The sequence below is a fragment of the Bombus terrestris genome, chromosome 5, assembly GCF_910591885.1.
Source record: "Bombus terrestris chromosome 5, iyBomTerr1.2, whole genome shotgun sequence".
In the NCBI taxonomy this organism is placed as follows: Eukaryota; Metazoa; Arthropoda; class Insecta; order Hymenoptera; family Apidae; genus Bombus; species Bombus terrestris.
In genome coordinates this window covers 5,822,705-5,838,080 of record NC_063273.1, presented here as the reverse complement: position 1 = coordinate 5,838,080, position 15,376 = coordinate 5,822,705, and the positions used below count along the sequence as shown (strand labels likewise).

Genomic DNA, 15,376 nt, shown 5'->3' with positions numbered 1-15,376 from the left:
CGGTGATCTCAAAATTTTATAGGGTCTGAAAAATGTTACACGCTACATAAATTCGTACTGGTGAAGTCTCTTCTAATAATACGTACGTGCAAAAAAGAAACACAGCACTACGGTAACACACACCCTAAAAACAATCTTCGGGTCTACAAGCATCCGTTTTTAAAAACGTCCATCTTAATCTCTAAATCGAGAGGAAGGATGAAAAGCGAGCTCCTGGAAAAGATGAGTGAAACTCGTGCACGGAGTGTATCACAAGTCGAGGTCAGTTTCGAAAGACACGGTTCCTCAAAGGTGTTTCATTTCTCTACGTTCGAGATCCGCGATGTAACAAGAAGAAATAGGAAGGATGAAAGGATGTTCGAGGGAAAGTTTTGATTGAAAGACTGGGTCACCGAAGGGACAAGACTGACAAGGGCAGACTTTTGTCAACGAGTATCTCAGAAAATTGAACGAGTCGTAAAAAAGCTTGCTCGATGGAACTGCATCGTCCGCGACTTACATTTTCCGAATATGATACCCGGTTTGTTTTTTTCCTCCTCGGCTGTCATACGACCCGTTTCCTCGAGATTTTCGTCGTGGAGAACAGAAAAGCTAACTCGGATATGTGTGTGTATGTAAGTTTTCAAGCAAAGAGAAAAGAATAGACAAAAAGTAACAACGACGAGAGGAGAATCTTTCTCTTGATTCTTCGCGTTTCGCGTTTCGCGTTTTTCCCCACGGTGCGGTGCCCGTTTCCTCTTCGAGGAACTCGACGCGATCTCGTGTTCGTTCTTTTGGCGCCAGACTGGAATAAATGAATGATATGTGAGACGATTGCGAGCGGCGGTCTCGAGGATACCAGCCAACCCGTTTAACAAGCCCCGGATGCCTGGACTTTTCTTTCGCGAGGCAAGTTCGTTGCCTGGTGTATAGTCGCTGTGTATAATAACTTCTGCTTAAGATCGCTGGATCCAACATTGAAAATTCGTTCAGCGACCAACCGTGACTGCTTGAAATATAATTCTTATAAAGATAATGTAAACGGTGCTACGGAAAGCGATTGAATTGTTCGGAAATAGTTCATTAGTTTGTGAAAGATTGTGACTCGACACAGAGAGGGACAAGCGCTCGAAGGAAGAGAGAAATTCGTGCAACGAGAGGCTAGAAAACGGTGATCTCGACGAAAGCAATTTCCAGGAGGCATTAATACGTTGCAGATAAGATTGGCAATTCCTTGGATCTTGGTGGTGGTGGCGGCCATTACGCCCGGCGCGATATCATAAAACAGAAGCGATTTTCAATAACGACCGGCGATAATATTGGTAGACAACGAGTGTCTCGTCTTCTTCCCTTCCAGTCTTTTCCTTCCTCTTCCTTTTCTTTTCACCGTTCTTTTTCTCCTGCTTCTTCCTCTCTACCGCTAATTTTCAGCAGCCTCTTCTTTCGATTAAGCGTCGCCTTTTCTCGAACAAACGTTCGAGATTTCTCAAAGAGATCAGGCCAGAATCGAGAGTAAATAATGTCGTATAAATGCAAATTGGTAGCCATCGAGTCGTGCTAACGAGGAAATATAATCGCCCTGTTCTCCCGTCGTTTAATTGTTCCGTACGATCCGTAGACATCGTTGTCCATCGGCCTCTTCTTCTTTGAGAAAGTGTTTCCTCTTTGTTCGATGCTGGCCGTCGACCTTGAGACAAGTCAGCTCTCGCGTAATTAGGAAAGATCGATAGGGGACCATTCGAAAATTTAATCTCGAGCGAGTTGATCAATGCCTGGCTAACGTTGAAAGAACTTACTAATTATGCCGCGCCTAAAGCCTGGCTGACTCCCTCTGAAACCGAGGATAAATGAAGATTTAGAGCGGACGGGGCGAGCGAAAACAAACTGGCACCAGCTCTTCCTTCCCCGTTACAAATTGCGCTTCATTTGACGGACTTAGCGCCAGTGAATTGCGATCCCTCGCCTAAGATTCTTTTCAACGAAGTCAAGACAGAGTTTTTTTCCTGAGATTCTCCTAGAAACGGATATGAAAAATTTTTAGCATCCGCAGTAAGGATATGGTTACAAGTTGAAAAGTGGCGATATACTTTGTACGAATGTGAAGAATTTAGCTTAGCAGAAAGCTTGCTCGAAGAGATGTAAAGGTAGACAACAGTAACAGGAAACTTGTTTGAAAAGATGAAATAGAAATTGGAGATGGCTGCTGTAAAAAATCGCGCATTCAATTTCTGATGTTTAACAGTTCTCCCTTTTAATGACCTCTTTGTATTTAAATGTTAGGAAATTATAACCGAAATAGGAATCGCGAAACATCTGAAAGATACTAAAATAGTAAAGAGCAAGTCTTTGAACCAAGGTGCAAAAACAATGTAGCTCCAGACAATCTCACCACCATTTTCGAGAGCAAGAAATACCACTTCCCCGACCCAAGGAAATTAATTTTACGGATAAAGGAGTTGCAAGGACCAACTACAATAAACAAAAAAGAATTGGATGAGGAAAGGTAAAAAACCACATCTTTATGACTAAAAAGATATACAAAGGGAGTGCAAAAGTATCAAAAGAAGGACAAACGAAGAACCGTAACAGCCGCTTAGATTGAAAGACAAAAAAAAGTTCGACAAAACGAACGGCTAACGACGATGTTCATCCGAAAGGACGAAGAAAAAACGGTGGATGGAGAAGTGGAGAAAATTCCAGCGGCGATCAATGAGAACGCATTGAATTCACGGGAAAAGAGAGCGAACAATATACATTACGGAAGAATGGTTCCGCAAGGGGTGTGTACTGCGAAGAATCGTAAAGATAAATACCAATTTGATAATGTACAGCGAGGGGAAAAAACGCGTAAAAAACATTCCCGTTGTACGTCTCACACACACACGCGTGCGCGCGCAAACTAGGCAGTGGAACACGGAGGATGGAAAAACCGAGAGAAATGCGAATGGCGGGCGAACTGGTGGAAAAAACGCGCGTACCTTATCTGCCGGCCGCGCCGCTACCGTTACGAGCATTGTTTCAACGCGGGAGAAGGTGAAAGAGGCTGATAACGCGAAGGCTGGCCGTGTACGTGTGCTTTTAACGAGCAAACTTTCCAACAAATAAATTTCGCAAATCAGCGAGCCGCTCGACTCCTGAGAAGGAACCGACTCTCTCGTACCCGAGGGCACGAGTCGGACATCGTATCTCCCAGCTAGCTGTAATTCGGAGGAATAAAGCGAATAAACTGTTTCAGAGGACGGAGTGCTCGACGCGTGCCACGACTCTCAGCAAATATTCCGCCTCCAATCTGGAATGAACCGCGTGCGCATTTCCTCCTTTTTCTCCCCTTTTTCACTGTGGGACGCCGATTGGATTTGTGAAAGGATGGAAATAATTTCCACCAGTTACTGTTGGATAGGTTGCAGGTTACTTGATGCTTGGGTGGCTCAGAATTTTGTAATGATGTATGGAGCACCGCGCGATGGTAAATTACGAGTTTAACTCTTTCGCAGCCTTCTCGCTAATTAAAGGGATTTACATGGATAATGTGATATATAGTGCTGAAGTGCACTACTGTTACTGATTGCATGTATTATTATAATCGTAAAAAATAGAAGATTAAGTTTTGTTTCTAGAAAAATTATTAACACAGTAAGAAAACTTCGTGCAATTCCCATAGAACGAATGAGAGATCCCTGTTCGCAGATTAACCGAATAAATGGCACTTCACGACACGGTTCATTCCTTTTTCTGGCAAAATTTCTCTTGGTGAAATTGATGCTATCGAGCTTTAAGGGTCGCTGATTGTTTCCAGAGCGGTGAAAAGGCACGGTCCGCTGCTCGTAACCTATTTCGAAATTAAGGTTGAACGGCTGGAACAGAGGGGTGGTGGTAGCGGTTTAATTAACGAAAGTACAAAGGTAAAGCGACTCCCTTCTTGTAGCTCTCTGCCATTCCACGCCGAAATCTCTTTCCAGGTCTGGGTTAGGTCTAGGTTAGGGTCTCCGTGATCCAACCAACTTTCTCTCTACGATTCTTCTTCCCTTTCTTCGACCTTTTCCCTATCGCTTCGAGAAAGTTTCCCCGATTTGACATTTCGGTAACCGTTTTATCGAGCGCTCCTTAACGTCCTATTAATTAAAGAACTTTCGAACAATGGCTTTATTTAACCTTCGATCTTGGTTGTTCAATTTCAGGACGCTACGTCACCCGCTCGCGGTGTATTTCCATTAACTTGAATGCTCAAATGATTCAGACAGATCGACGAGTGCTACGTAATTCGTTGTTCAAAACGATAGATCCAGTAAGCTGGAGAAAACACGAGGCTACGCGTTAATTATCGTGCTTTTAAGAGGAGCAGGGCTTCGTTCAACGAAATCTGTCCCTTTCCACCGGGATTTATTTGCTCCTCGTTAATTCCACGGGGATGCAAGCGGCTTAAAAACTAATAAGTAACTTCCACGGGGCCCTTCCGTACTTCTTTTTCTTCTTACCGCCTCGTCCTGCGTTGAACCGAGCTATAGCCGTACTTGAATAGATCTTTGCTTAAATCTCCGACAAAGAGACATGTTCGTACTCTTTTTATGCAGGGTCGTTCAACCAGAACATTTCTATGAACATTTATACGAGATCCTTGATATATACTTTCTTAGTCTTCACCAAGAGACGCCGTAGGGAACGATGCTTTTTTTCTAGACTTCTTAAAAGGTCAGAGCCTCGATGTACAGATCGATTAATCTGCACCGGTTGATCCACCCTTGTAAACGTTCTTTTTGTCCCAACGCTTTCCTCGCCCCTTTTTACTCTCGCCTTATACTCCCTTTACGTAGAATGTTTCTGAAGTAAATGACTAAATTTCGGCGGAATATTCTGTTCAGGGGATGAAAAAAGTCTTATGGACTTGGCGACTCGAGAAGACGCCACCCAAACCAAGTTATTTGCGACAAAGTTTCGCTACAACGTCTGACAAGTTCGCTTGGAAAACCTTTCTCTGATGTGGCTTAGGCTTGCTAGAACTCGAGGACGTTTAACGACCTCTGTCTGAAAGCCTTCGATCAGTCAATCGCCGAACAAAGACCAATTACGTACCTGTCTTATAGAGAATTGACTTTCGTCTACTTATTCTCTTATCTATCGATTTTCAGGAATTTTTTTACAGCTTCCCAACTACTTCGGTAAATCTTCGTTAAACCAAAGAACGAGACATTGCAACGCTGATTTCGATACGAACGAAGGTCTTCCACCTCTCCGCCAAGATAAATAGGGTACATTTCCCAAAGGTTTGGCCAGCGATTTTAGAAACACCCAGTACATCACCGGCATACAGACGGACATAGAGGCGGGGTTAGCTAATTGCTGGGAATGTGTCTTCCCTTGGTCACAAAGCCCGCTCGCGGTCGACAAAATGGCTCGACAAAGTTAATCCCTTCGCCGAGCTCCAGCCCCCTTCCCCTTTCCATTCCATCGACCTCTTTCCCCTCGGACTAGCCGCGCTTCGAAACCCGAAATCTCATAAATTCGACGAACTTCTCGATCCGGCTCGCAAGATTTAGCTGAAAAAGGAACGAGGAGGGGTGACAGATCTTTCTTCGCCCTCGTTACGCCCGGCCCCACCCCCCTGCGTCCAAGCTGGATTATCCAGCGGAATTAACTTTCATCTTGGAAAACTCTGGCCCTGCACCGCTCTCGAAAATCCTTCCCCTACCGACAACCGTTTCCCTCCGACTAATTCCGAAAAATTCACCGACGATTCGTCGATACCTGTTTCGTAGCGCTCTAATCGCCTTGTTTTACTGTCTGCCCATGGTAACTTTTATTAATCTCTCTTTTTACTCTTGCTTCTCTCTTTCCTAGTTCCTCTTTCTTTCGTATTTCACGATAACGACTTCGAAATTTCGACACGATTAGTCTGAAATTAAAATTCTTTTTTAAACCAGCATAATACGATCGAAGAAGGGCTCGAGCTTTTTCAAGTAACAACAACGTGTATACTAGTGGCCAGACGTGATAGAAGTCGATATGAAAATTAATTTCCATTTTGACTGATTGCAGAATGGAGATTCGCGAGTTTTATAAAAACAATATCGGTCATGAAGTATACGATTTAATTAGATACAGTCCATCCGCGATATGTTGGCAGCGATTGTGAAAAATTAAAATGTATTGAAGAGACATTAAAAATACTATCAGTATTATTTTACTTTCCTAAAAGGAGACGACATGTATCATTTTTATCATGAACGCTTCGATTCTCTAGAGTATGACTGGTACCTTAAACCAATCACGATCATCATAAAAATCCGTTTTTTCTCCCAAAAGAAACAAAAAAACTTCCGGCTACACTGCATGAAGCGCAAAAAAGAGGTGCTAGTACTCGATTGGGGACGCCATGGCCACAAAACACGGGTATGTACGAGGGGGGACGAACGCAAGGGTAGCGAATAAATAGCAAAAAAGTTGGTCCTCTCGGTGCACCGCGAAAAGAGGGGTCGACTGCGCGGGTTGCTGGCCCTCGCATTGGTTTTTATTCGGTGTTTGTTATACACTGAGAAGGCATAAGAGTAGGTAGGCTACCGGTAACCGTAGTCAGACCGCCTACCTACAAGCCAGAGCAATAAAATGGATTTATCGATGCCACAAAATGGCGGCTCCTTGCCCGCTCTCCGTCGTGCTCGTACTTCATTTTGCCGATATTAAATGCTGTAAATTCAGGTCGCCGCCACTTTCACTATCTCTTTCTCCCTTGCCCACGACCCTTTTCTCTCTTTCTCATTTTCGTTTCATTCGTAGCTTCTCCCCTCCTCGGCGTTGAAAAAACTGGAAAAAAGAGGGCGAGCAACGAATGGGCGTGGGTGGGTTAGAAAAAAAATTCGGCGAAACTTTGCCCGCGCTTAATCCGTGCTGCCCCGCTCGATGTAAATTCAATCTTGGTCGGAAGGTGCCAGACTGAACCAAGAAATGGAGAAAGTTGCGCTTGGTCAATGCTTTAAGGTTCACGGACGGAGCAGCAGCAAAAGGATAAGAATTGGTGTCAGTAGAATCGCGTGATTGAACTTCTTCAACTCCCTTGGAAAGGTAGTTGTATTTGTAGAATATAGATTTATGAGTTGAAAATATTGTTTACCTGGGAGGGATTGAACCAACGTGAAAGACGAGAGTATAAGTTTCACCAAGGCTGTTGGATGGTCTGTAGATGTCTCGAGTTATAAACTATCACGGTAACTCTGTTGCGATATTGGCTAGCTGGAAGTATGTTTAGTGTCCATAAGGGAAGCGTAGAGTCGAGCGTCTGACAGGCAACTTCAACTTCCACTTTCAAGTAGTTTATACCGCCTTAGAACTGTTCTTTCTCCACTATCCTCACTTCTTTACATATATGTGTATTTCTTATTTCAACATTAACCTGAAACAAAAACAAAAGTAGTTAGCATCAAATGTATGTATGTCATTAATCTAGTTGAAAAATTTACTAATCAAAGTAATGAGTTCGCTGGCGAATTCAAAAAATTCGCATCTCTTCATTTCCTTTCCAACAATCTCACAATGCTTCAGTAGCCACGAAACCAGCATTCCCGGTAGCACAATGATGTTCCAGTTTTCCCCTTTTTCCTTTCTTTCTCTTTTTCCACCATCTGAAACGAGATGCGCGAAAAGATGAAGAAAAAAAGCGGATCCGCGGATCTTTCATTGCCGGCGAAGGCTGTTCGCTACTTTCCTCTTTGGCTGGTTCACATATCATAACTCATCCGGAGCAGTCCGATATTAGAAAGGTGACACATCGTCGTGTATTGTCAACCGTCATTGAAAAGAAGCTTCAGAAGGGGAAAAGAAGTCGAGTCTTTTGAAACCAGACACGGGAATACCTCCAGTGTAACGCGTGCGATATATTATTCGAGCGTGTAACGCGACGAAACCGAGCAGTCGCCCCGGCGTAAAGATGCATTAATCCCCTGACAGCCGCGTGCCTCATGGAAATGCTTCCAGCAGAAACGCGAAAACACGCGGTCCGCACGAAATTTATTTTGCCAGTCTGCCCCGACTCATTTTTTATTCGACACGACCGCGTTGAAATTGACCCGACTTCCAGAAAAAATATTAACATTCCCTCCCTGTAAGAAGAAGAATGGTGTAATATCGTTAGAGTACAGTAATATTTATTGCAATATTGTGAATATTTTATCAAAAATTCGTCCCTCTTTTTGCTGCTTAAAATTGACTCGACTGGCTGAAAAATGTTAAGATCGTCATAAATTATCTTAACATCTTTTTTCTTCGAAAAATTCATCTTTCTGCTTCTTAAAATTGACCCGATTCGGCGGAAAATATTAACATTCCCATCTTTAAGCAGCAGAGTACCGTAATATCATCAGAGTAGAGTAATATTATCGTGACATCGTGAACTTCCTTCGAAGAATTCATTCTCCCTTCTCTCGTGAACAGACTGAAATTGACTTAGGATAAGAAGAAATAATGAAATTGGTTGCTTTAAGAGAAAGTCGGAGCTTGTAAGCTTGAGAGACAAGAATTCCAAGCGAGTCATCGTTAGGAAACGGAATACAACTTTATTTAAAGGTGGAAATGTGTATATTCAGTCGATAAAAGACAGTGGTTGTATAATCCCTGGTTCAAGCTACATTACGATCAATATACCGGAGTCCAAAAAGTTATCTGCAAATGTCTGAAACAAACTTATTGGAGATTTACTTGTAAATTGTTCATCGTTCACTTTTAATAAAAGCTAAAAGTTAAAGCACAGTTATCGCGATTAATATTCACATTTACGGAACAGTAATCTGATTTATACGTATTTTTCAACGAAGCGTGTGTGAAAAACTTTGCATACAGGAATATTTCATTTTCTATTTGGCTTCGAAGATAATGAATACGTAATTTACGCAATTTATTATTAATCATAGTAATACACCATGTAGTATTTCGAATATTATATTTTTTATAGTACAAATGATCTTCTCAACCACCATCTCCATCCAATTTTTGCACTCCACATCCCTTACGATTAGAATAATGCGCAGTTCGTCGAAAACGAGCAGCTGCAAGTTGTCAAACAGCCAGTCATCTCGCAATAAGGGGTTGCGTCGTTATTGAGCTCGTAAACGAACGCTTTACGATCCTCTTACGCAAAAATCCAATCGTATCCGTACGGTGGCGGTAGCAACACGTATCCCCGACATAAAACGCGACGAAAACAGCGTATGAGTAGAAGGGTGAAATTTTGTTCCTTTTGATCACTTCTCTCTCTCTCTCTCTCTCTCTCTCTCTCTCTCTCTCTCTCTCAAACCAACGCAAAAGCATCGCAACAGTAATAAATTTCGCGAGTGTACGTTTACGCCTCAGTGTGACGCGTGTTGCGTAGACGCTGCTCTCAAATTTCGAGCCATCGAACCACCCTTCTTCAGATGCAAATTACGCAGAGGGGTTGCTCGTTTGTAACGCGAGCAGCTCGCTTTTTGGAGCAACCATAGCTGTCGTGTCTTTATAGATGCGTAGAAACTTCCCTCGCAGTCAGGAATATGGACAATAATTCGAGCGTACAATGGAAATCGATGCGGAACGTTCGCGGTTTCCTCTGTTTCGTGACCAGGACCTAGTTCAGTATGACATATACAAGGATTCGAACTGTATCTGAACTACAAACAATGAGATAATTACTTCGATATTCCTATAAATAGTACGTCTCTCTGTTCAATAAAAAAAAAGATTATTTCGCTCACAGAAATTAAGAAGCTTTACCGGTATTAAGTAATACTCAAAATCGTGTCGAATCCTTTTCCTTGGCGTCATTCGACGATAGCAGAAAGTTCGAATTTAGAACGACATGTTACATGCTCACAGGTAAGTCCAGAGCGGACATGTCACTAGTGCCGAACACAACCCGCTGATAATTTTGATGCAACATGTTCTTCAATTGTTCCGCGTGATCCCGGTCTCTAGTCTCGCAAACCACTTTCACGTCCACGCTGAAGATGTCCGACATAATCCAAGCCCGCTCGTGCATGATGTCCTTTATCGAGACACCGATGCTGGCCAGCATTCTACAGAGCTCTGCGATTCCGCCCGGTCGATCGGACACAGTCACTGTAAACTTCAAAAGCCGGCCTTCCGCTGCTAGTCCACGCTCCAAACATCTACCTAGGATCGTTGTGTCGATATTTCCTCCGCATAGAAGCAACACCACTCTAGAAAAGAAAAGCAAAGTGAATGTTACGGTTATTGTTAGAATTATCGAATTTGCGAGAGTTTTTTTTTTAGTTTAATCAATTAACTTTTTCACTGATAAATTTAGAAGAAATGTTAAAGAATTATAGCTTGAAATTAAATTGAAGGAAGGAAATCGAAGAGATATAGGAAACGCGACAGAAAGGTGCAAACGTTGCCGTTCTTGAATTAACTGTGTGCAACATCAAACGACCTTTTGCCTTTCAGTTCTTCCAGGTGACCAGCCAAAATGGCGGCGAGGCCGGTCGCTCCAGCACCCTCGACGATACATTTCTCGTTCTCGACCAGCTTCAGGATCGCGATTGCTATCCACTCTTCCTTCACCACGACTAATTTGTCGATCAACGGATTCGCGGTGGCAAAAGCATTGTATCCAACCTTAGGAACAGCAAGGCCATCGGCCAAAGTTGAATCTATACGAGTGTAGGTAGGTCGATCTGCCTTTCGGGCCTTATAGAAACTAGGACATCTTTCCGACTCAACGCCCTGGAACCCGACAGAAAAACGATATTGGTTTACATCGAAAATACGTTTCATACTCGTCGATGTGGAAAAAGAAGTGTTAAAAAGAGGATGAACGAGCTTGAGCGTTCGTTTAATTCCCATGATAACTCACGATGATCTGTACATTTGGTTGGAGGGTTTTCACGGCCAGAGCTACCCCCGCGATCAAACCACCTCCTCCGATGGGAACGACCACTGCATCTATATCGGGTACCTGCTCCACGATCTCAAGACCTAGAGTTCCTTGTCCTGCCATAATATCTGGGTGATCGTACCTGAAATAATATAAACGAGACACTCTTGTATTCCCTATTGCATGGGCAGCTCTTGTAATAGACGATTTTCTTATTTTCAAAATTTAGATACATTGTCGCTAACAAATAAAAATCTCTGAATTCATGTTAATCTCGCAAAATAGTTTTTTTTAATGTCGTAAGAAAAAGATGTTAGACGTCGCTTTCGCGTAAAAATGAAACAAGCAAAAGACATTTTCCATTCACTATAGGTTCATCAATAACACGTGTCGAATATTCTTTTTATTTTACGTTATCCGCGAATGAAACCAGCAGCAAACTGCTATCATCGCAAGTAGAATATGCCTTTACCCATTTATATACGTCAGCCCATTCTCTTTCGCCTGTCGCAGCGCGATACCCTTTGCCTCACCCATATCCAGACCATCGACGATTACATTCGCACCGTATTGACGACAAGCGGCGATCTTCATGATCGGTGCCAGCACCGGCATCACTACGGTCACTGGTATATTAAGCTTGTACCCGTGATAAGAGAGAGCGAGTGCATGATTTCCCAACGAAGCCGAGATCACGCCGATCTTCTTCTGTTCGTCGGTCAGCATCACCAGAGCATACCTCGCGCCACGTTCTTTGAAACTTCCAGTTGTTTGGAGGAAGTCTTTCTTCAAATACAAATCGATACCCATCGCATCTGACAGACGCGATTTCTGATAACAAATAGGAAATATTTTAATTTTTTCCTTTTTCGTGTTAAACTTTCTAGCAAAGTGAGACGAAATGATGAATTGAACAAATTGGAATTGGAAAATTTGCTTCCACTTTCTTAATATTAGCTACGTTTCTATTGATAATTTTAATAGTTCTGAAAGGTAATTTATAATAATTATAAATGATCTATAAATAATTTGTAAATAATCTATAGAGAATTCATAATTATTATATAGAAATAAAAGCCCTTTTCCAGAAAGTTTCTCAATTGTCATTATACTGAAAATTGAATATAATTTCAGTTGAAGCTATTTGTCATGTGAGTATGAATTACGAAATAGTAGGAAAAAAAGAATTCATTTGAGTTTGTGACATAATGATTCGAGTATGGTGGTAGGACAAATAAACATTTTATATGGAAATAAGACATTTTCAAATTTCAGATCATACCACGCAAGGAGTGTTGACGATTCCACATTTGATTTTGAACGCAGCGGAAGTGATGTCCTCGAAAGTAATCTTTTGGGGATTTTCCTCGACGCAGTATGGATCGAGAATTTCCTCGTTGTTCTGTAGACAGAAACGCACACGATTCGAGACTTTTCGGTTCTTTTTGGAGCTAACCCGTTCGAATCGATTGAAACCGTGCACCAAAAGAATAGATATCGCGGGCAAACGCGATCTTGCCTTGTCTTTTAAAGACAAGATCACCGAGATGATCGTTTGGTGACATCACGTTTTCATTCCGATGGTATCCGAATTCCATCTCGTGTTCCGAGCAGTGTCAACTCGAATAACGCTAATATGGCATTCGACGATTCTTATCACGATTATTGCCAAATGATCATGATATTATAACGATAATTACGTAAAGCGTTGATGAGTCGATATCGTTGTTTCTACTTTCCGCGATCAAATCGAAATCTTGACCGTTGCAATGGTCCTCTCCGTTAGACTTTCGGTTCAAATCCCTCATGATCGTCAGATTGAAAGCGGATTGACATGTGCCAAAAATCGACTGCACGTTCGCCGATCGTTCGAGTTATTTATTCGATCGGGAAGCGTCGTGTAATCACGGTAATGTGCTTTATCGTCGTAACCTTCGACCTCTTTTCCACGAGAAGAGAACTGAAAGTCTCGTGATTGTCATAATTCCGCGATGATTTCCCTTTCCTTTTTTGTCGATAACACAGCTCGTTATTAATATTCCACTCGCGATACCACCACGATCAAACGCCAACCAATCGATCGTTTGTTGTCGTTTCGAAGAAATAAATTGCACGAGTCGCGTAATGAAACGCGTGAGAACAAATGTGCACGGATAAATCGACGAACTTTGACTCCGGTTTCCGGTGAAAAAATAATAACGAACCATGGTTAACGTTTCGAAACTCTTGTTGCAATTTTTGTTAAGTTCAGGGAGAAACGTACTCCTCGACGTACCAAAATCAACTGGTGATCATCATGAATCGTGATGGTAAATAGCCCTCAGTTTACAGATAACCCCGAATGAACCGGTAATACTCAAAGAGACTGATAACGAATGAAATTATTTCGTCTTCGAGTTTTCTTTATTAAATATCTCATCTATTTTCCGCGATACTCTTCTCAAGATAACGTTAAAATTTCTACAAAAGGTACTCTGCTTATCTTTTCAGTTAATGTTATAATTTATATGTATAACAATATGACGAATAATTTATTTCAGAAAAAAGAAATCAGACTGTTTATAAAATGTAACATTTCCATAATTGTCAAAGGTAACGAATTAAGTGATTATGCAAAACAAATGGAATTTGGCTATATATATAATGTTTATCATAGATGATTCTTACAGACGGCAGCCTTATGGCTTCTCTCGAATCTCGTCACGTGTTGAAACGAACTCGGCTGCGCTCACTGATACGTCGCTATCTATTGTCTAATCGTGAAACCTTTTACGCGATAATTTCAGTTTACAAACATTAGTAATCCGAGCAAAGTCTTTGCGAGTTAGCACTGCAATAACGGAGCCTCTTTCGTTTCACGATGATCACGTCAGCCTAATAACTTTGGATCGCTAGAATGCGACACCGTTTGCAAAACGGTGGTTGGATATTGAAATTCTAGCGACCTAGAAGAGCTCAGATAACAGAGTCACCACCTCTTTGCGACATGCACTCAAACTGTTACTAGAATTGATACACTAACCTAATTTCCCTTATCTGCACTAATAATTGTATCTACCGGTGGTGGGTATATAACTCGCGTGTATCGTGTTACATTCTCACATCGGTAAATTTGTAGTTCAACTCCACATCATTTAAATGTATTATCTTCAGAGTTCTAACAGCATTCGTCTTATAAAAGTTCCAAGGAATTCCTAATGAATATGAAATTCGCTTCCGCTGGAGGACATTTTAGAACAAGTTCATCGTATTTGATAAAATATCACGACAGTTGTTCAACGCCCGCTCAACGAGGGTTAATATCTTAATTCAGAATTGCTGAATTACATCATGAAGAGTAGAATATGTATAGCAATAATCGTTCAAAGAATTAATCAACGATCCACAAACAAATCACCCCTTTTCACCCCTAGTTAATATTGCCTTTCCTGTTTCTTTGCCCTGTCTGAAACGGTGTATACAGAAGCATCGAACAAGAAAAAGAGTGAAAATTGGCACGTGTTCCGCGTTTGGTGCGTCGTATTTCTCTACAGTGCTGATGCAAGCGTAACGATGCCTGTTTGCGAACATACACGAGAGGATATTCGACAAAAAGGCACGGCCCCGGTGTAACTGCATCAAAATTCTATCCTCGTCGATTCTTATAAGTTTACGTTTTCTTTTCTCGCCTATTGTAGCTTCGACAGCGAAAATCGTACCGTGCGTCAATCTTGTAACAATATCGAAGAAAAAAATGCAAAATTTGTCGTCGATGCTGGTATTTCTCGATAGAAAAGCGCGATCATTACTGTCGCTATTATGCCATCGATATCCGTTTCCATGTTCCTTGGGATCGAGGCGATACGTGCGTCAGCTCTTTGACCAAACAAAGCGCGAAACACGGTTTGTGTCAGCTGTAATTCACTCACAGCTCGTGTCGCGAACCTTCTGGACCGCGAAATCGTCGTTAAAACGTTGACGAACGCGCGTCGATTTCTGCCAGATTGATCGGTGAAACGAAAATAAAAATATTGTTGTTCTGTGATTCAACATGGAAAAAGAAAAAAGGAAGGATATTAAGATAAAATAATGGATTCATTTGAAAACTTTGTTCGATTATCGCAAAGTTCACGAGTTTCAGAGTAATTATCCCCTAATTTCGAGTTCCACACGTATCAGCATTTAATCGCATCAGTATTTCGTAATACCCTCGAATTATGTTAGAAGCTAAAGGGAACGTTTCCAGAGAGATTATTCCTTAACACCCCATCTTAACCAAAATTCGTGAACTCTACCACATATAGAAAGTGTAGGATCATAATGGCTGTAAATCAGTTCACTACGTAACTGTCTAGTATAATACCATCGTCATAAAAAATTTATTTTATCTTTTCAAATTATAAGAACGTATCGCGGCATAGAATCGGATTGTAACTTGATAAATTATAAATCTGAAGAAATTAAATTGAGATTCTTAAAATCTTGATTTACGCCACTATGATTTTCATACATATGAACCTGTCATGCACGTATGAATCACTATCTTAATCTTTGGCTTACCAC

The 15,376-nt window shown here is 41.6% G+C and overlaps 1 protein-coding gene across 2 annotated transcripts; it reads right to left on the bottom strand.

Moving 5' to 3' along the window:
• Positions 1 to 8,843: 8,843 nt before the first annotated feature.
• Positions 8,844 to 13,139, bottom strand: LOC100645443 (L-threonine ammonia-lyase). 2 transcript variants are annotated; one of them, XM_003395550.4, is made up of 6 exons: positions 13,039 to 13,139; positions 12,117 to 12,236; positions 11,307 to 11,665; positions 10,814 to 10,976; positions 10,391 to 10,683; positions 8,844 to 10,157 (listed from the first exon to the last, which is right to left on the bottom strand). In XM_003395550.4, exons 1-6 carry the CDS (start codon positions 13,039 to 13,041, stop codon positions 9,800 to 9,802), a joined length of 1,296 nt encoding a protein of 431 aa, XP_003395598.1. In that variant the 5' UTR covers positions 13,042 to 13,139; the 3' UTR covers positions 8,844 to 9,799. The 2 variants fall into 2 exon arrangements, with proteins under 2 accessions (XP_003395598.1, XP_003395599.2); XM_003395551.4 differs by lacking the exon at positions 13,039 to 13,139 and adding an exon at positions 12,535 to 12,986.
• Positions 13,140 to 15,376: the final 2,237 nt, after the last annotated feature.